The 19,946-nt window shown below is 40.0% G+C and overlaps 2 protein-coding genes across 2 annotated transcripts; both read right to left on the reverse strand.

The window, feature by feature from the left end:
- Positions 1 to 321: 321 nt before the first annotated feature.
- Positions 322 to 2,030, reverse strand: LOC127121216 (SPX domain-containing membrane protein At4g22990-like). The gene is made up of 2 exons (XM_051051787.1): positions 1,054 to 2,030; positions 322 to 805 (listed from the first exon to the last, which is right to left on the reverse strand). Exons 1-2 carry the CDS (start codon positions 1,221 to 1,223, stop codon positions 412 to 414), a joined length of 564 nt encoding a protein of 187 aa, XP_050907744.1. The 5' UTR covers positions 1,224 to 2,030; the 3' UTR covers positions 322 to 411.
- Positions 1,703 to 4,252, reverse strand: LOC127122173 (putative protein phosphatase 2C 76). Its single transcript, XM_051052554.1, has 6 exons — positions 4,114 to 4,252; positions 3,752 to 4,016; positions 3,252 to 3,357; positions 2,996 to 3,159; positions 2,863 to 2,943; positions 1,703 to 2,063 (listed from the first exon to the last, which is right to left on the reverse strand). The coding sequence occupies exons 1-6, from the start codon at positions 4,184 to 4,186 to the stop codon at positions 1,703 to 1,705; spliced, it is 1,050 nt and encodes a 349-aa protein (XP_050908511.1). The 5' UTR covers positions 4,187 to 4,252.
- Between the last annotated feature and the right edge of the window lie 15,694 nt (positions 4,253 to 19,946).

Genomic DNA, 19,946 nt, shown 5'->3' on the forward strand with positions numbered 1-19,946 from the left:
CATTCATGGAACAAAAATATATCTATATATAAGTTTTTTTTAATCGCTTCTGTTTTGTCATTAAATCTTTCTTTTCCTGGTTCTCTTGCTCTTCAACCTTTTGCAAAAAGAATTAAGCCCAAAGTTGTCGGATGTGATCAATTGACTCTTTTTCATATGATGAGGTGTCTGTGAATATCTGCAAGTTCAAACATATAATAAATTAAACAACTACATGTTAAAACAATAATTTACATGTTTTTCATTAAATATATGTAATATAAAATACCTCATTGAATCTTTCAACAATACAAGCATCAATAATGTCAAACATATTTTTCATGACATAATATCCACATGCCCATCCGTTATCTTGTTGATGCCCCTGCATATAAACTCCTAGTTACATTAAAGCCACCAAAAACAACAACATCACAAACTTTTTTCCTTTTTCACAAAATTTGTACCAACACTAACTTTCTTCACTCGACATAGAAACACATACAATTTTAGTTGGTTCAGAGCATGTACAACTATAATTTTATCACCATAAGTGCAATTCAGTAATAAATATACTACATGTTTATAATGATAACTTACAAATATATCACTTGCAATTATAAAATCGGAATTTTCTTTTTCAATTTCGGCAGTTACCAAAATAGAAAAGAAAATTACTAGTAAAATGTTACCTTCAAGTACTTCAGCAGAAACAAACATGAGAAGACCTGAACAGATGTACTGCAGCTCAGAGTATGGAATGATTACATGAAAGGCCGAGACTATGCCAATTAAAACCATGATTTCTGATGCCAACAGAATTTGCCTACAAATAGATCAATAGAAAGCTGTTATATCTTTAGCTTCTTAAGGATAATATTTCAATTTTCAACAAATTTAAGGTTCTAAATTGATCTTGCAAAAGAAATCTATATTGAAAATCATAATCACTTGGATCTTTATATTGCTTTGTCTATTGAAGTTCAAAATTTACTATCATGCATCTTACTACAAAATCTAGATAAGCTTCTAAGGGTGCAATCAAATGAGACATGAGTTTTTCTTATATGTTACCTGTCGTCAAACCAGTTGCTTACATAGCTTCCAACAATAATGTTTATAGGAAGAACTGTCAAACCAAGGCCAGCAAGAAAAATGGCAACTGTGCCAGTTGACCACTTAAAGTAGTATGTTGTGATGACACTAGATTCTGCTAGTAAAATCTCCATCACATATTTGAGCATGAAATATATCAATAATTGAACCTGAAGATGTTAAGTAAACTTGGTCAGGACCGTTTATCTTGAATTCAATTGGAACTTTGTGAATTGCAAGATCAAACAATTAGAACATAAATAACTTGCAAAACATCTAGTGGATTGATAGTATGACATTTAGAGTTGCTCACAAACCTTTACAGAAGGTGTAAGGAGTCTATATGCCGATCCAATTGAAGTGGCTGGCTGACGAGATTCCTCTGGAGCTTCCTCGCTATCATCATTATCCTGATCAGCATCTTCATCTACCTTATCTTCCGAAGTAATCAGCAATGGTTGCTGTAGCCCCTTTTCAAGTGCATCACTGTCTTCTACTAGTAAGGGAAAAAGTGTCATTTTCTATTACTTGTATGATGCTTTACAGAATGAAAATAGTGCAAGGATATATTGCAGTCATAGATGATTTTCTATAATGATTAACAATGAGATGGCATGATACAGATTAACTATCTTGCTAGATCACAATAGAAAAAGTAAAAGTCATCAGTAGAGGTACCAGCATTAGATTTCTGAGATTTATCTGTTTTACGGTCCTCTTCAAATTCACGAGAAGGTTCCACAAAAGAGATCCACAGCCATATTGAATAAATAAGCCAAGCAATAGTCATAACCCACCCTGGCAAAGTATCTTGATTAAATGTAACATTGTAAATCTTAAAATTCGTCTGCAGTAAGCCAGCTAATGCAGGACCACAGGCCATTCCAAGAGCGCTGGCACTAACAAAACCTGCCGATGCTTGTATGCGGATTTTCAAAGGCACACAATCACTGATGTAGCGCCGGTTTACGGCTCTGGCAGAACCAAATCTGCAGTTATAATACAAGTTTATAAACCAAATGAGGTCTTAATGTAATAATATTTATCTAAAGTGAAATGGTAAGATACAACATGAAAACCTATGCTCATCAAGTAATATTGAAAGCAAGTAAGAGGTAGAAGACTATTTACCCACAGCAAAGACGGCCAATTAGGAGAATCCATATTGAATTAAAATCGTACGCTAAGGCATACATGGTATTCCCGAGAAAAAGAATTATGCTACTGAATACAAGAGGTCTGAAGTATGATTTATTTGACCATGCACTGAAATATACAGAGGAAAACAGCTGAGCCACGGCCATTGCGCCGATCACAATACCACAGACCGTTGGTGCAGCCCCAAGGTGCATAGAGTAATCATCAGCTGTAGGGACAATGATATATGTATTGACCATATACAAAAATGTGTTAACCAAGTTTAGAATAAGAGACGTAAAATGGTATCTCTCATCAACATTTTCATCAGTAGGTGCAGGCAGCTCTTCTTCCATAACTGTTGAAATTTCATTATAAGAAATGTGTTAAATTTCAATACATAATTGTAAAGAAACCAGTCACCCTGAAATCTATGGTTCTTTAAATAGATCTAAATCCTTTGTAATCACAGTTAACAAAAATACAATACAGAAATCAAGAGAATTCAGTTGAGAATTCTCTCATCACATTCGTGAGAAAAGAATTCCAACAATCTTCAACATGAACCACATTGCACATGACATAAGGCATATACACTTGATAAGTTGATATAAGCTTGGAGTTTACGAAAATAATTTCAACTGAACCTACCTTTTAAATAACACATCACCAATAGCTCGTGTAATGTTTAGACAGAAGCAAGGAGAAACAATATAATCTTTATGCGATATCCTAATAAAGACATGATAAACTTATATCTTTAATAATGGAAGTTTGGTTATACTGTATTTCATAATCTTTCTCACCTTTAGCTTCCTTAGGAGACTGAAAATTTTCAGAGCACAAGAAAGCCTTAGAATCCCCAATATTGGCAACCAAAAACTTATCATCTGCAACCAATACAACTGTTGCTGTAGATCCTGAATGAATGTTATTTCTAGAGGCTTCCTTCATAGGTCAATTGAAAGATGTCAATAAAGAACACATACAAAACTGTATCAAACAGAGTTTTGTAAAAGTGAACAAAAATTCAATCTCACCTCAGAAAACCTTACATCAATATCATGGATTGCTCTCAACAATGCTTCCTTCAAAATTTCCAAGTGAAAAGAATCATCAAAATTAGCAGAAAATACATTCTGCAACCTGGAAAAGTAATTTTAGATGAGATACAGACACACAAATGCGAGAAACTAAATTAATGTAAAACTAAATGCTGTTTGAAATAGTTAGTACACTAATAAACCAACAAAACAACTCCAAATCCGAACCAAATATCAGCAAAATAGATATTCAAAAGTTATCCAAACAAAAATCACTTTGTAAATAACACATTTCTAACTGATACGCATTCCTTATAAATTCTTAAAAAGAAAGCACCAATATGCCACATTTACATTCACAGCTTACATAAGACCAACCATTCATGATAAACTATACTCGAGGTTTGATCAACAATACTAGAGATGCAAAAACACCTCTCTAGTGCTAGCTATTAATAAAATGTAGAACTATAGCTGCAATGCAATTGCAAAACCACCTTTCAGAATGCAGTTCATGCCATTGCCAACCTAAAATCTCTTTCCACCTATGCAATAAGTTTCCGTGATCATGGTCTCGCCTGTGAAGCAATTTTCCTGTGGAAGTCTTTGATACAACAGAATACATTGCATCAAGAAGAAAATAAGTATGCAGAACAAAATACTCCATCAAAAGTTTTGACGCCATCTCACTAGCTTCAGCACCGTTATGTCCATCGAAAACCGCCACAATTCCAACTACAACCTCCCTGATCCCCATCGTACCTGCTCCAGCAACAAACACATAGAATCAGAAATAAATCTTCCGAAGAAGCCTCTGGAACACGAAACAGAAAGGAAATTGGAATAGTGAATAGTTTACCGGGGAATGGAATGCGAACATCGAGTACACAGAGAGTGCGATCCTCTTGTGATTTTCTTCGACCCTGGAGCATCGAAGATTGACAACGCGTTGCAGTTCGAGGAGAAGAATCGTAATCCTAAGCATGCATAACAAATACCTGTAGCAGCAAAATCAAAAAACTTAATAACCAACATCTTCTACTCACTGGAACCTTTTTTTGAGCAACCATACAAACTGAATCTTCAAAACAGATCAGAAAAAGCATAGAAACTTACTTCAAACCTTTGATTACGATGAATCCTTGAAACCCTTTGATTGAGGTGAATTTCGTGAAACTCTTGATAAACCCTAAAAGCTTAACTCTATGTACGCAAGTTGAAGGGTTTGAGAAGAAGGAGAAAGGAAAAAAGGATTAGGGTTTGAGAGAAGAAAGAGAAGGGAGAAAGGGTTAGGGTTTGGGAGATGAAATTCACTTTCACTTTGCGCTATGAATTTCAGAAAGGGAACGAAAAAATTGGTTTTAGCGCTCAGAATTGGGTTTTACCGCTCTGAATTTCAGAAACGGAATATAATTTTTTTAGAAGCGATTAGAATTTGTTAGTACAAGGAACACTGTTCGATTCCAACCAGAAGACATTTTTACAAATAATTTATTTTTATCAAAACATAGTAGAGCGGTCTCCTATAATTAATATTTTATTAAAATTGGTAAAAAAAAATATATGAGAACGGTTTTAATCAATTGTTAATGAAAATTGTTCTCTTTATCATCTATAAGAACTGTTTCGAACCGTTGTAAAATATTTTCAAAAAATATATACACTACCGCAACAGGATATAAAATGTGTTCTCTATTAAACTCTATGAGAACAATTATTTTACATCCCAAAACTTAGGCGTTGTCGTAGAATTAAAATGTTGTAGTTTATTTTTTAAGTAACTTCATCTATCTCTATTTTAATATAACGGGTTTAATATAAATTTAGTCATTTATATTGTTATAATTATACACCCTATTTTTAAATATAGGGTGTCTATTGTTATATATTAATATTAAAATTTATTATTTTTTTAAGAAAATTTAAGATTAAACAAATAAGAATAATAAAAGTTATTGTTTAAGGCACGAATATTTTATTTTTATTTTTAAATTTACACCCTTTTTTTGAATATCAGGTGTAATATAGAGTTGATAATAAATAATATTTGAATTTACACCCGTTATTTAAAAATAGGGTGTCTATTGTTACGTACTAAAATTCAAAATAAGACTTTATTTACAAAACTGCCACCGCATTTGCTTTTTACACCCGTTTTTTGTAAAACGGGTGTAAATTCACAAATTATATTATTCTTTTTGTACTAGTGTGGGCAAATCAGAGGAATCGAGGACGATCCTGTGAACAAAAAAAAAAAGAAGAAAAAAAACAGAAAAAAAAACAGTACAAGAGACGCCTGAACCGAAAAAAAAAGGGGAAGAGAAAAGAAATCAATGGTCAGGTGGAATGATGACTGCCAAGGGGCATGGAAAGAAAAAATGAGTAGCAGGAACCTCTGATTCTGATGCCTTCCTTGGAAGAAACAACTGTTAATCTGGTACTTGACAGCCCTCAAGGGGTCTACGAGGTGTGTATGTGTCAGCATGACGAGTCTTGTCGAAAAGAACATGCAATTTACCTAAGCAAAAAGTTTATCGACCGTGAAACAATACACTCACTGCTCGAGAAAACTTGATGTACTTCGGCATAGGCTGCTCGCCGACTGAGACAGTATGCTGGTTCATACCACCTTGTGGATGTCCAAAATGGATCTGATCAAGTATGTGCTTGAGGAGATAGCGTTGAACGGACGGGTTGCGAGAGGGCAAATGGCGTCAACTGAATACGATATTCGGTATACCTCCCAGAAAGCAATCGAGAAGAGGGTATTGTATGGTTATCTCGCCCAACAACCCATCGATGATTCTCAACCAAGGAAGTTTGAAGTCCCTGATGAGGATATCTCGAGGTACTCAAATCGAAAGATTGAGAGTGACCGATCCCGGAGGAGGGGCCTGACCCTGAACCCGAACGGGTTCTGATGTCTGATGGGGAGAGTTTAAAGTGAATGAGCTAGTGCTTCCCCGATAACATTTGAATGCACCAACGATGGTGGCTGAATACGAGGTTGGTATCCTGAGTGTCGTACTTCGGTACGTGCATCTACTGGGGCAACGCCTTTCTCACTCCGGTATGAGATGAAGGTTGTACTACCATTTGAGACTCAGGTTTCGTCATGGGGTCCCGTTGGACGTAAACTTGAAAAAGGATGAGTGGATAAGGACTCAGTATGACACGTTGAGCCTGACCGATGAGAAAAGGGCCGACAGTTACTTGTCATGGGGCAGTTGTACCCAGTGAATGAAGCGTGTTGTTAACCGAGACGTGCGACCTCGTGGGTAGCATGGAAGAGATGTGGTGTTGAAAAGGATCCTTCCTCCTCAAGACGATCGTGGGACAAGTGGATAAACAGTTATGAATGTCCGTTCGTGGTCAAAAAGGTCTCCTCTGACAGAGCTTTGTTGTTGATGACCACGGATGACGACGATTTTCCATCCCCTGTGCATGCGGACGCAGTTAAAAGATACTTCGTAAAAAGAGACCCGCTGGACAAAAAGAATAAGAGTCCAGGCAAAAAAATGGGCATCCCGGCGAACCAAGAAAAAAGAGAAAGGTTCGGGCAAAAGTTAGGGATACGAAAAGAAAAGAACTGTACACCCGGCAAGTTGAAAACCCCACAAGGGCGACTTGGGCAAAAAAGGGTATCCCGGTGGACTGAAACCCGAAAGGGCGGTCCAGGCAAAAGAGGGATTGAAACGAACAACTGCGTCTAGCATGATCGTTTGTGCTTTGGTTAAGACATCTCAGCTAATCTCCGACAGAAATCGATTGGAAGCGTCTTGTTCAGAAGGCCGAAAGTGAGGAAAGTCTTGAGGACATATGAGGTGTAACCGAGTTGGAACCCGATGAGATCACGGTTCCGCATTGCCAATAGGATAGATTTTTTCCTTTGTGCGCAATCACCTCTTTCCAGGGTTTGCTTCCCGTGTGTTGCTCAATTTTGAGCCATCCTTTTTGTTTCAGTCAGTAAAATGTGTGTTCAGTCAAATAGTTTTGTTTTTGTTTTCATTACCGCTTTGATTACGAAAACATCCGTTCGTTTTGATAAGAATATTTGCATTTTGAAACATAGAGGTCCCTTCCGATGCGTGCTTATAAGATTGAAATCTGGAAATCTTATTCGGAAGTTTGAGTGACCAAGATGTTGAAGTGTTGGCACGCCTGGGGCACGCTTTTATCTAACAATCTCTTGTGCAGGTGCTGTTAGATATCTTCATTCGCTGGCAAGTAGTGATATGAAGCCTTTTGACAAAAGATCCCCACAGAGTCCAACCAGGGGCAAGGGATAGACGAACGGTGAAAGGACGACGAAAGAAGGACGACGATCCTGGAAGGTTTAATCAAGAAGACTCTTCAAAGTCTAAGGACTGGGAAGTTTGTATAATCCCAGGAGTTCGATCCCCGTGAAGTACGGAGGATTCGGGAATACAAGGGGATGAATCAGAACAGTCCAAGATGAGCCTGGGAGTTCTCAAAAGTGGAAAGTCAACACTGTGGTAGGATGGTGAACACCAGTGTTCGACGAATCGAAGGGCGGCCCGTGTCCGATAGGCCGTATTCCCCCAATGGGTTTGAGAGTGTCATCTCTCTAGCAGATTCGAGATCAGTGCCTCCTCAGCAAGCCTGAAGGTTACCATATCCTCAGCGGAGTTGCGATTGTTTTCCAAGTCTGAAGCTGTCTTCCCAGCAGAGTTTGTGTTGATGGTTTTCCCTCAGCGAGGTCCCCAAGCGGATCGGGTTCGGAGAGAATCATCCCCTGGTAGAGATAAGCATGGGTTGCCTCCCCTAGCAGGGTAAGCGCCAAGCAAGTATGGGTTCGATGGAGTTCACCCCAAGCAAAGGTTTGTCTTTCCCCAGTAGGGAGGAAATCGACGCGGCAAGGAGATTCTCAGCACAGTTCTTGGAGCTCCCCGATGTTGTCTCTGGAGGAGACGTGTTTTTATGCATTCATCATGTAGATAAGCATAACATATTGCATCATTAGTGTGTGGCATTTCCATAATCATGGGGCATTACGCTAAAAAAAAAACTCATGCATCTGCATTGCAAGCATATCCATTAGCCCGAGGCCGTGGTGAATTGACCAAGAATGGGTCGTTGGAAAGAGTTTAGCATCGCTTGGATCGATTTCAGAATTGGGTTCCCCAGCAGGGTTGAGAGAATTGACCCCGCAAGTGAGTGGGTATCCCCAGCATTGTTACTCCCCAATTGGTAGCATCTTGCCAGCTTGGATCCATTTCCCTAGCAGATGTGGGTGTGTCTGATCTCTCCATGTAGAGTTGACCTCTTAAGCAGAAAATGTCTGTCATTTCCTTCTGCGCTCCCCACGAGTTGTGTCCTCGTGGATGACGGTTGTTCCCGTTCCCTCCCTTTGGGATGAGTTTTCCCTAGTGAGTTCTTTCCTCATTAGGATGTCTTGGTTCAGTTTGCCTTTTTGGATCGATCCTGAATTGGCTTCTTTGCGGCTGTCTCCTGTTTTTCCCTGGGGCATAAATGAATAGTTGCTCACTAACCGGCACTCATTCATCTTATCCTCAGCGGAATTTTTGGGCTTCTACCTACAAACCGGTAGTTGTAAGTCCTATCTTTGTGGTTTTCTACCTACAAGCTGGTAGTTGTAAAATCCCACTTTCATCCCATGGTGGAGTTTGTTTGTTGGCTTCTACCTACAACCCGGTAGTTGTAAGTCCTATCTTTGTGGTTTTCTACCTACAAATCGGTAGTTGTAAAATCCCACTTTCATCCCCTAGCAGAGGTAACCTTTGTGGTTCATTCTGTTTGTTGGCCTCTACCTACAAACCGGTAGCTGTAAGTCCTATCGTCGTGGTTTTCTACCTACAAACCGGTAGTTGTAAAATCCCACTTTCATCCCCTAGCAGAGGTAACCTTTGCGGTTCATTCTGTCGGTGGTTTTCTACCTACAAGCCGGTAGTTGTAAAATCCCACTTTCATCCCCTTGGCGGAGTTAACCCTGTGTGCTCATCTCGTTGATGACTGGTTACTTTTCCCTGGTTTTCTGCCTACTAACCGGTAGATGTAATCCCCTCTTTGCGGTTATCAGTACCCAGTTGGCGGTATTGATAGTCTTGTCCCCGCTGGATACTTGCCTTGATCAAGCAGTATTGTCCCCGGTGGGTCTTCTCCTTCCTTTAGGATATTTGCTCCGAGTTAGCAACTTCATCCTCTTTTGATTGGTCATATTTGCATACCTGTTCCTGGTACACGATGCCCTTCTTTTCGGTCGTTTATCCATTTTACAACCTACAACCCGGTTATGGATAATCTTCCATGCGAGTATATTATCTACGTTCTGACGGCTATAGATAATATGTCTCATGCACTCTCTGGTCAGTCTTTTGATTGTTTTCTCCAGCAGAGTAAGATTCGTATTCCTCGTGGAATCGGATGTCCATCCTTTAACAAGTTTGCCTTCGCTCTCTTCAGGATGGTTTCGGTCGTTTATCCATTTAACAACCTACAACTCGGTTATGGATAATCTTCCTTGCGAGTCCATTATCTACGTTTTGATGGCTATAGATAATGTATCTCATGCGCTCTTGGGTCGAAGTCGTCCTCCCCAGTCGAGTAAGATTCGTATTCCCTGTGGAATCGAATGTCCATCCTTTAACAAGACTGCTTTTCTAGCCCTCTTCAGGATGTTGAGTGTTTTGCAAACCAATTCACGCTTTGGCCGGTCACCCGTTTCATACCTACAACCCGGTATCCTTGGTGTTCCTTCCTGTTTGCTCGCTGTCGTGACCTTGATCCCCAGTGAGATCCCCTGCAAGTGTGTAGCCTTGCCTTGACATGTGTAGATGTCGTCCTGTCAGCACCCGCGTGTGTTGTTTCTTTGGTGTCGGTAAACACCATCTTTCGGTGTTTTCCCAGTCATGCGTAGTGTCTGGTTTACTTTTGATGTCGGTAAACATCATCTTTCGATGTTCTTAACGTCGTCCTCCTTCCCTAGTGAAGTTTCCTCCTCTCCGTTGGTGTCGATAAACGTCGAGTTTTTCCCAATCATCCGTTGATGATTTGGTTGTGCTCACTCTTCCCTAGAGAAGTTTCCTCCTCTCCGTTGGTGTCGATAAACGTCGAGTTTTTCCTATGCGTCCGATGATGTATGGTTGATATCTTTCCCCACAAGGTCGTCCCCAGAAGATTCCTCCTCTCCGTTGGTGTCGATAAACGTCGAGTTTTTCCTATGCGTCCGTTGGCGTATAGTTGATATTTTTCCCCACAGGGTCGTCCCCAGTCGAACCTCCTCTCCGTTGGTGTCGATAAACGTCGAGTTTTTCCTATGCGTCCGTTGGCGTATAGTTGATATTTTTCCCCACAGGGTCGTCCCCAGTCGAACCTCCTCTCCGTTGGTGTCGATAAATGTCGAGTTTTTCCTAGTCGTCCTATGACGTCTAGTTGCTTATTCCCCGCAGATCATTTGGTAATACCAGATGACTCCCCTCAGAATATTCCTCCTCTTCGTTGGTGTCGATAAACGTCGAGTTTTTCCTATTCGTCCTATGACGTCTAGCTGTACCCTTCCCCAAGTGGATTTACCTCCCCGTTGGTTTCGATAAACGTTGTGTTTTTCTCATTCGTCCGCGAACGTTTGATTGTATACCCCATTCCCAGTTCATTCATTAATGTCTGGTTGATTCCCAGCCAGAATTCCCAGTAGACGTCCTATTCGGTTTCCGGTTGTGGTGCCTTTCCCTTGTGAAGTGGCTTTCTCCTTCTCCCTTTCGTCCTATGACGTCTGGTTGAGTCTCCCTTTCGTCCTATGACGTCTGGCTGAGTTTCCTCCTTCTCCGTTGGTGTCGATAAACGTCGAGCTTCTCCCTTTCGTCCTATGACGTCTGGTCGAGTCTTCCCATTCATCCTATGATGTCTGGTTACCTCTCCGTTGGTCTTAGTAAACGTTGAGTTTTTCCCTTTACGTCCGCTGACGTATGGTTGTATCACTATCCTTCCAATCATTCATTAATGATTGGTTACCTCTCCGTTGGTTTCGGTAAACGTTGAGTTTTTCCCATTTCGTCCGCTGACGCATGGTTGTATCACTATCCTTCCAATCATTCATTAATGATTGGTTACCTCTCCGTTGGTTTTGGTAAACGTCGAGTTTTTCCCACTGCGTCGGCTGACGTATGGTTGTATCCTTTCCTGGTTATCCCCAGTAGAGTTGATTTACCTCTCCGTTGGTCTTGGTAAACGTTGAGTTTTTCCCATTCCGTCCGCTGACGTATGGTTGTATATCTCTTTCCATTCATCCGATGATGATTGGTTACCTCTCCGTTGGTCTCGGTAAACGTTGAGTTTTTCCTGGTTGCCCGTTGGCATCTAGTTGAGATGATTTCTGTTCCCATTCATCGTGTGTCGATGCTTGGATGTGCTTGTACCTCTGAAAAAAAAAAAACAACAAAAACAAGAAAAATAATTCCCAGCAGTGTGCAAATTCTACGGTTCTTGGTATTCAATCCCTGTTTACCCTGAAAGTCTGACAGCCGTTGCTCTCATCCGTTCGGGTTCCCAGTTGATTGAATAGGGGCAGCTGTAGCACCTCAAATTTGCACCCTACCATTTGCATATTCATTTCATTTTTTAGGTCATTAACATCACATTAACATTGCCTTAGCATTGCATAGCATATTGCATTTTTATCATGCAAAACTGATCAGAAGAAGTCATCTGAACAAGAGAGCAAGGGATTTTCATGCTGGAAAAGGTCCTATGGTCGTTCTGGAAAGCTCATGTGAATTAAGGCTCATGTTGTAGCAAGTTGGCCAAAGTTGGGGGTTCAGGAGTCCATGGTGTATGACCAAGTCATCTGAGGCCCATAAAAGTCAATTGTGAGTCGACTGAGGGCTAGGAGGTAGAGAGATGGTTTGAGACGCTTCCGTCATGTCCCAAAGAAGGTCATTTGTCATTGCAAATACTTATCTTGAAGAAGAAATCATTTCGTCCTTTCTCCGAACTAATATTGGAAATTCAAGTTGAGTTGGATGCTCTGAGTTGATTACTGAAAAGTTGAATTGGTTTTGGAGATTTAACCGTGGTTGCATTAAGCCCATTTATCCAATTCTTACCCAAGTCCATTGATCCATTTGTATCCATTTGGGTTAACCCATATCCATTGAATCAAAATCTAAGTCCACTTTTATTTTTAGAACCATTCGTTACCATATCCATTGCTAGTTAACCAAATCCATTTAATCATTTTAACAATTATCGAAATTCCATATCCCTCAAAACCACTTTCATTCCAATTTAATCGTTACCCAATTTCATAACCATTTTCCAATCCATATCCATTATTGTCCATTTTTCATGATACAAATATCCATTTTCAATTCTTGAACTACACTTGTTTGATCAATTCTAATTATTTTCCATAACTTGTGTAATTTTCCAATCTAATTACCATAATCATCATCCATTATCCAATTTTATTAGTCAATTTAATTTTTGTTTATGTCAGTAACAAAATGAAGTCCAAGCCTGAGCCAAAAGTGCAACTCAAAGCTGCTACCAAAAAGCTGTTGAGCCAAAACCAAACACAGGCAGCAAGCTTCACCAAGCGGTGCAAAGCTTCAAGCCAAGCAGAAGCTGCAACTTAAGTGCGTGCAAGAACGCATCCAAGCTTCTAAAGCTACTTCCAAGCTCCAACCTGCAGAGCACAAAGCCGTTCACAATAGCTCATTCAAAAACGCAGCTCAAAGCCAAAGCTAAAACCGCGGCAACAAACGCAAACTAATGCGTAAGCCACGACTTGTGATCCAGCTGCAAAAGGTGCAAAACGCAGGTGAATAAGCAAAGCTCCAGTGAATACATAAGCCAAATCCAACGGTAATGCATTGACACCAACCGCAAAGCCTGCAACAATGAAATAACAGAGTTAATCTTTCTTAAGGATCTAACAGTGTTACAACTTCTAACAGAATTCCACGAAGGTGAATTAACGGAAGTTAATCGAGTTAACGGAATAGAGCCTATAAATCTAACGCCACACTCATCAAAAAGTTTTTTGGGGGCTCAGAATTTTTTTCGTTCATCACAGAGTCACCATAACAGTAGGATAACGATAGAACCTTTTTTGATTTTTCGGTAATTGACGAATCGTAGAATCTGCAACAATCGCCATCATCGCGGCGAGAACTCTTCATCAACCTCACCACCAAACTCCAATCTCCGTAACCGTAATCTCCGTTCACCGAAACCGCTTCCAATCTTCACTCTTCAATTCTTCCACACTCCTTCACCATCATCTTCTTGGACCTGCAACCATCCGTAGTCTTTCAACAAACTCCATATCACAGAAACCGAAACCGGAGTAAAGCCACAACCTGCCACTCTCTCATCAACGCCTTCAATTCGCCATCCTCCATAGCCTGCGAAAATCTCAACAACTTCACAAATTCAGGACAGAAGCGAAGGATCGGTGAAGAGGATTGAAGAGCAGAAGGAAGAAGAAAACGGAGAGAAGCGCAAGCAAGATCCAGTGAAGAGGATTGAAGGATAATCACCTGGAGTTAACGTCGAATCCGGTACATTGTATTCTCCAAATTGCTTCGCTTCATGTACGATTTCGATTCAGAATTCGGATCCGAACAGTGAACACGAATCCAATCTTGGTTCTCTCTCTGCGTACAAAGATCACACTCGTGATCGTTTGTCGATTCCGGGAGCCGAAGATTTCACGGTGGGAGTCTGGATCCCGCGTCGTCGCCGCTAATCTTCGGGAAAACTTGCCTCTCTTGAGCTCCGCGTCTGGTTTGCCATAAGCGTAAGGCTAGGGTCTGTTCGCGTGGAACCGGTATGCTCCGTTCACGATCATGACTTGGAAACCTTCACCTTCGCGACCTATACACTGGCCGTCGCCGCTTTGCCTGAGAGAGTTGAACCAGGTCTTTTTGGAGATGATAGAGTGCAAACTCTGTAGGTTTGCTCAAAGACTCGGGCCTGGGGCCCATGCAAGCAAATATTCTAACACCTGCCTTCTATCCGCACCCCCTGCAGTCACAGGAGGTTGTTTGGGCTTTGGGAGCACTATGGCCCATGCGTTTTCCTACTGCACCCCACTGTTGGGCTTTGCACCCCCATAATCGAAGCCCAATTCCAGGTTTTCTTAAGTTTTTGTTAAGTCCTTAGGATTAAACTGAATTAGTCAAGGTAATTAGTTTAATTAGTTAGTTAATTAGTGTAAATAGATTAATTAGCTTGATTTTAGAATGTTAGAATAATTGGATAGTTTAGAATTAATTAGAAATTTTAATTGATATTAGGATTAGTCAATAGTTATTAGGTTAGTAGTATTAGAGATTAATTTTAGGATTACTTGTGGAAATATTAAACATTGATTTTAGAATTAGTTAATTAGAATTAGTAATTTTGGATTAATTTTAGAGATAGGATAATATGTTGATTAGTATAATAGATTTTTTAGATGTTAGAATTAAACAATTTTAGATTAGTCTAATAGAATTTTAGATAATTAGATTTTTTAGAATTTTAATTAGGTATTAAAATTTGGTTAGAATTTAATTAGAAAGTAATTAGAAATAACTTTAGATTAGGATTACTTAGGTTTTAAAAATGTTAAATCTAGTTTAGATATAATTAGAATTTTCATGTATAGATATTACTCCCTAACTGTGAAATGACCATTCTACCCCTAGGCTTAGAAATAATTCAATCTTGCATGCTCCCTTAATTTTAGGACATGTTAGTATTTGATTAAATGAATTTCATGTGGAGTATCAGTTTCTGTTCTGGATTTTTTCCCTCTTTTGACCCTAGGCTTTGACCTAGTGGTTTGGACTCACTGTTTGGATTATGGATTTCAGGTTCAAAGGCACATTGCCATGATTGGAGTGTCTCATTCATTAAAGCCTGATTATTGGTTGATGTTGGCTAACATTGTGTTGTTTTGTAGGCTTTGAGAACAAATTCACTTGTGCTTGTGCCTTGCTCATTGTCTGATGAGGCTTTGTCTGTCTGTTTAATATTGACTGTTGGTTGTTTGTCTATACAGTTTAACTGATTCTGTTTGATTTTTCCAGGTACCCTTAGTTGCTCAGTTCTCTTAAGAACTTGCATTGCTTTGCTTCTAAGCAATTTGCACCGAGGTATGACGTTTCTGACTTCATGTAGTCTGGAGACCCGGCTGTTACCGGGCCGGGCAAAACTGTCTGAAGTCCTCCTTAAGAGGCAATGCTTGTGTATGTTTATGTTTGTCCTAAGCAGGGAAAGTCCTCATTTGAGGCAATTGGTGGAAGGTAGGGATAAGCAATCTATCCCCCACTATTCTGTGAGTCTTCTCCTTGCTCCCATTACATGGTTGTAGCATTGAGATCCAAGCCCAAGATCTTGTACATTGTACAGTCGAGTCTATGTCCTGAGCGTAGAAGGGTCCCTCCATTCTGGACCCACGCTCCCTTGTTTGATGCTCTCTCGGACTTGAGATAGAAGCAATGAGGCACACCCCTCATCACCTTTCATCTAGCTTCACCTTAGCCCCTCAATGGCAAGGTTAAGAGCTAACCTGACCCCGATACAGAGGCTTGTTTGTTGAGGTTGATATGACCCCTCGACTAAAGCCTAACCCTGATGTTTGAGCCCCTTGTTGGTGTGTTTATTTCATGCTGTATATGTTTGTGTGGTGTGATTGTATCCCCTAGGTGCTAGACTCCGCGTAGTCTCGTTTGCATGTCAATTAAGGTAGCACGGTTCCTTCGTATAGGACTTCCTTTCTTGCTTGAGCTTTCCTAAAACACAAACAAACATTATCCCCTCTTAAGGATATGTCCACTCCTTCTACTACAGGTGAGTAAGTCTCCAAAGGTCGAGCATCCGGTAGATTGCGTAGTGACGTCGTCCACTTAAAAAACACAAACCAACAGGAATAGTTTAGCCGAACTACGGCAACTCTGATTCTCATGTTCAGGTGAGATACGTAGGCACGAGATGCGATGTCTTGTCGAGTTTGACTAACAACTAACACTAACTTCTCTTCTCTCGCCCTCGTTGCGATTGAGACCTTCCCCTTCTCTTGCCCTAGTTGCAATCGAGATCCTTCTTCTTGTTGCATGCTGTTGTGTGTTTTGGGTTCGGATGCTGACATAATTCCATCAATTGGTTGTCGGGCTCCATGTTTGCCCTTTTGAGTGTGTTTTGGGTTCGGATGCTGACATAATTCCATCAATTGGTTGTCGGACTCCATGTTTGCCCTTTTGAGTGTGTTTTGGGTTCGGATGCTGACATAATTCCATCAATTGGTTGTCGGGCTCCATGTTTGCCCTTTTGAGTGCGTTTTTGGTTCGGATGCTGATGTAAGCCCAGTGATTGGCATTCAGGCTCCATGTTTGCCCTTGCCTCTGTGTTGTTTGTGCGCGTGTTAGCCGAGCTACGAATGCTCTGATTCTCCTTCGTCCAAAGGAGATACGTATGCATAGGATGTGATATCCTAGCGAGCATGTGTCGTTTCCCCAGTCCGAACTACTTAGACTCTGATGTCTATGCTTGATAGACTAAGTAGGCCCAGGATGCGATATCCTGCCGAGTCAGTTTCAGTCTGTTTCTTGTGTCTCTTTCAGCCTGTATAGATGTTTATTTGAGCAGTGTTTTAGCAACCAATTTCCCTTCCTATTGTGCGTGGATCCCGTCGAGTACGACGGATGCGTAGGGGTGCTAATACCTTCCCTTCGCATAACCGACTCCCGATCCCATTCTCTTTGGTCGCGAGACCATGTTCTTTCCAGGTTTACTCTGAGCGTTTCCTTTCCCTCTTTTGGGATAAATAACGCACGGTGGCGGCTCTGTTGTTCTTGTTTTCCCGCCGGTTTTTCGCGTAATGTGACACCAATCAATGGATTTACACCAATCTCCTAAAACAAAACTGGATACTGGATGCCAATCAATGGACTTATACCAATCTCCTAAAACAAAGAAACAATGATACCAGATGCCAATCAATGGACTTACACTAATCTCACAGAACAAAAAAACAAGGATACCAGAGGCCAACCACTGGACTTACACTAGTCTCCCACCATATCATAGGAACAACTGCCAAGTAATGGACTTATGCTTGTCTCCTCCATGGACAAAGCAAAATGCTACAAAACAAAGTTTATGAAATGATATACAAATGATGATGATAAATGCACAAAGACACACTCAAGCACATATGCACAGATGAATCAAGTAATCAGACAAACAAGTCAATTAGCACACACTATATACAATCAATTAGGCTCAAGCAAGGTTAGGCTTCACAGCCAACTGGAATTGGGTATGTTGTACTCTTAACCCTAACATTGAGAGTTCGGGTGAAGCAGATGAAATGGAGATGAGGGGTGTGCCTCATAGCTCTTATCCCTGGTCAGGGAGAGCTTTAAACAATAGAAGGTGTGGGAGTTCAGAAAGTTGGAACTCTTCTCCACAAATAGACTCTATAAGATCTTGGGTTATTATCCACAATCCATCAACACATTGTGTGAGCAAAGTGGATGACACACTGAATAGTAGGAGATGGATTACACATCTCTTTTATCTACCAATTGCCTCATAAGAGGACTTTTCCTGCTTGGCACAAAAGATAAACAATCACAAGCATTGCCTCTTAAGGAGGACTTCAGACAGGTGCCTACCAATAACAGTAGGTCTTCCAGACTACATGAAGATTAGAGGTTATACCTAAGTGGTTAAGCAATCAAGCAAAAGCAAAGTTCAAATGAACTTAAAGCAACTTATGTACCTGTGGAAACATCAAACAAATCAGTACAAAGTTCAGACAATCAAACAACAGTCAAATAAGCAACAAACCATCCCAATGTACACAATGTGTAAGCCAAAGCAAAACTCAAATGAGCTAACATCAACCTACAAAACACACAAAGGTTAGTAATCAAAGGCAAACATCAATGCTCAAGTGATGGAGCATCAACAACTATGGAACTTGAATGCTCAACCTGAAATCAAAGCTCAAATATGAGAGGCAAACCACTAGGTCGAAACCTAGGGTCAAAGATGGAGAAAAAATTCAAAACAGAAGCTGAAATTTAACATGAATCAACTTCAAACACATCTTGAAACATTCCAAAAGGGCTCACATCAATATCATTAACCAAAAGCATTTCATGATCAATTGAATTTCAAGGCAATTTTAAAGCTCAAATGTGATCAACCAGAATGAAAAAGCCCAATTAAATCAGAAATGATTCAAATAAATCTGGAAAAATTCATGCTCAATCAGGACATTCATAACATGCATCACACAAAAAATCAGGACGATTGGAGATCATTTGGCATGGTAATCACATAGCACAAGTTGAACATCAAAAGGTGTGACACAAATTGTCACACCAACTTAGAACAATCATAAAACAGAGATGACAATTGATAAAAATACCAAATCAACACCAAAATGTCAAGCAATGTGTCTAGTTTCATCATGCAAAATTTCAAAATCATTGGATCAAAGACCAACATTTCACAAAGGTATAAGCATGGCAAGGTCAAATAAGCATACATGTTCAAACCTTCTAGGGCAAAAAATTATCCAGCCAAGCACAACTTTTAAAATCATGATGATAAAAAAGTAGACAAACCAAGGATCACAATGCAAAAGATTGGATTCAATTTGGATAAGTTTTCAATTTGTTATGAATTTTTAAAGATTGGAAACAAAATGAAATAAAATGTGACATTTAAAATGGATTAAGAGGGAATATTTATTTAAATGTTGAAAAATGGCGCGCCAGCATGTGAAACGCAGTCGTTTCACTTATGCGCTGGCAGTCAACACGCGGTCAAGGCAAGCGGACCAATGAGAGGCGAGCATGGCCATGTACATGAGCCAATCACATTCAAACCCTAAGAAACACATACAACAACGCTTTTTCGTGGCAGAATGAATCAAAAACCGTGGCCTATGTCTGCACTTCATCTTCTTCCTCGCGAAGAAGATGAACAGTAACTGTTCATGAATGTCCAAGAACAAATGCTCCAGAAATTATAATTAAGGACATCATCATGTTGCGTATCTCATGGAGATCACGAATCAACTAACAACTAAGCATAATTCCACATGTTAAGATCAAATCGAGCAAATCAAGTTTCATTAATGGATCTTTAATCTACCATAACTAACTCAATTTTGCATGAAAAATCACGATTCAAAGCTCAGCATGATCAGCACATCAAGATCCACAACAACATCATAACAAATATGAGAAATAGAGAGATCGATTCATAACATCTTGAAGAGCAGCAACTGGATTTCGTGTTGTCCAAGCCTTGCAATGCTCAAAATCTCCTCTATGATGCTTGTGGAGTTGACGGGATGAGAGAAGGAGGTTCAATTGCACACGAATCCACCAGAATTTGAATTTGCCATGGATGCTTTCAAGCTTCAATATGCTTCAATGTGCCACGATTTCCTTTGGTTCCACGTCCAAACTTGCTCAAGAACTCTTCAGAAGCATGAATCAAGCACTGGAAATGGATTAGATGTGAAGAAATTGCAAAAGGTTTTGAGAGAAAAGTTTGAGAGATTTTGATCTAGATCTGAAAAATGAATTGCTAATCTGAAAAACAGTTAGGGTTTTTGTATATATATGTCATGTTAATCACCCTTTAATCATGTTTAAGCCAAGGCTAATGGTAATTAACCAGAATGAGGTGCAAGTGCAAATT

This window comes from Lathyrus oleraceus, chromosome 2 (genome assembly GCF_024323335.1).
Source record: "Lathyrus oleraceus cultivar Zhongwan6 chromosome 2, CAAS_Psat_ZW6_1.0, whole genome shotgun sequence".
Lineage (NCBI taxonomy): Eukaryota > Viridiplantae > Streptophyta > Magnoliopsida > Fabales > Fabaceae > Lathyrus > Lathyrus oleraceus.

Excerpts from the sequence above, each read along its gene's own strand:
- LOC127121216 (XM_051051787.1), bottom strand. The coding sequence starts at position 1,223 with ATGCTCAAATATGTGATGGAGATTTTACTAGCAGAATCTAGTGTCATC. Across the intron at positions 806-1,053 it reads AGCAACTGGTTTGACGACAG|GCAAATTCTGTTGGCATCAG; the intron begins GTAACATATAAG and ends ATCTATTTGTAG.
- LOC127122173 (XM_051052554.1), bottom strand. The coding sequence starts at position 4,186 with ATGCTCCAGGGTCGAAGAAAATCACAAGAGGATCGCACTCTCTGTGTA. Across the intron at positions 4,017-4,113 it reads TGTTCGCATTCCATTCCCCG|GTACGATGGGGATCAGGGAG; the intron begins GTAAACTATTCA and ends TTGCTGGAGCAG. Across the intron at positions 3,358-3,751 it reads CATGAACTGCATTCTGAAAG|GTTGCAGAATGTATTTTCTG; the intron begins GTGGTTTTGCAA and ends TTACTTTTCCAG.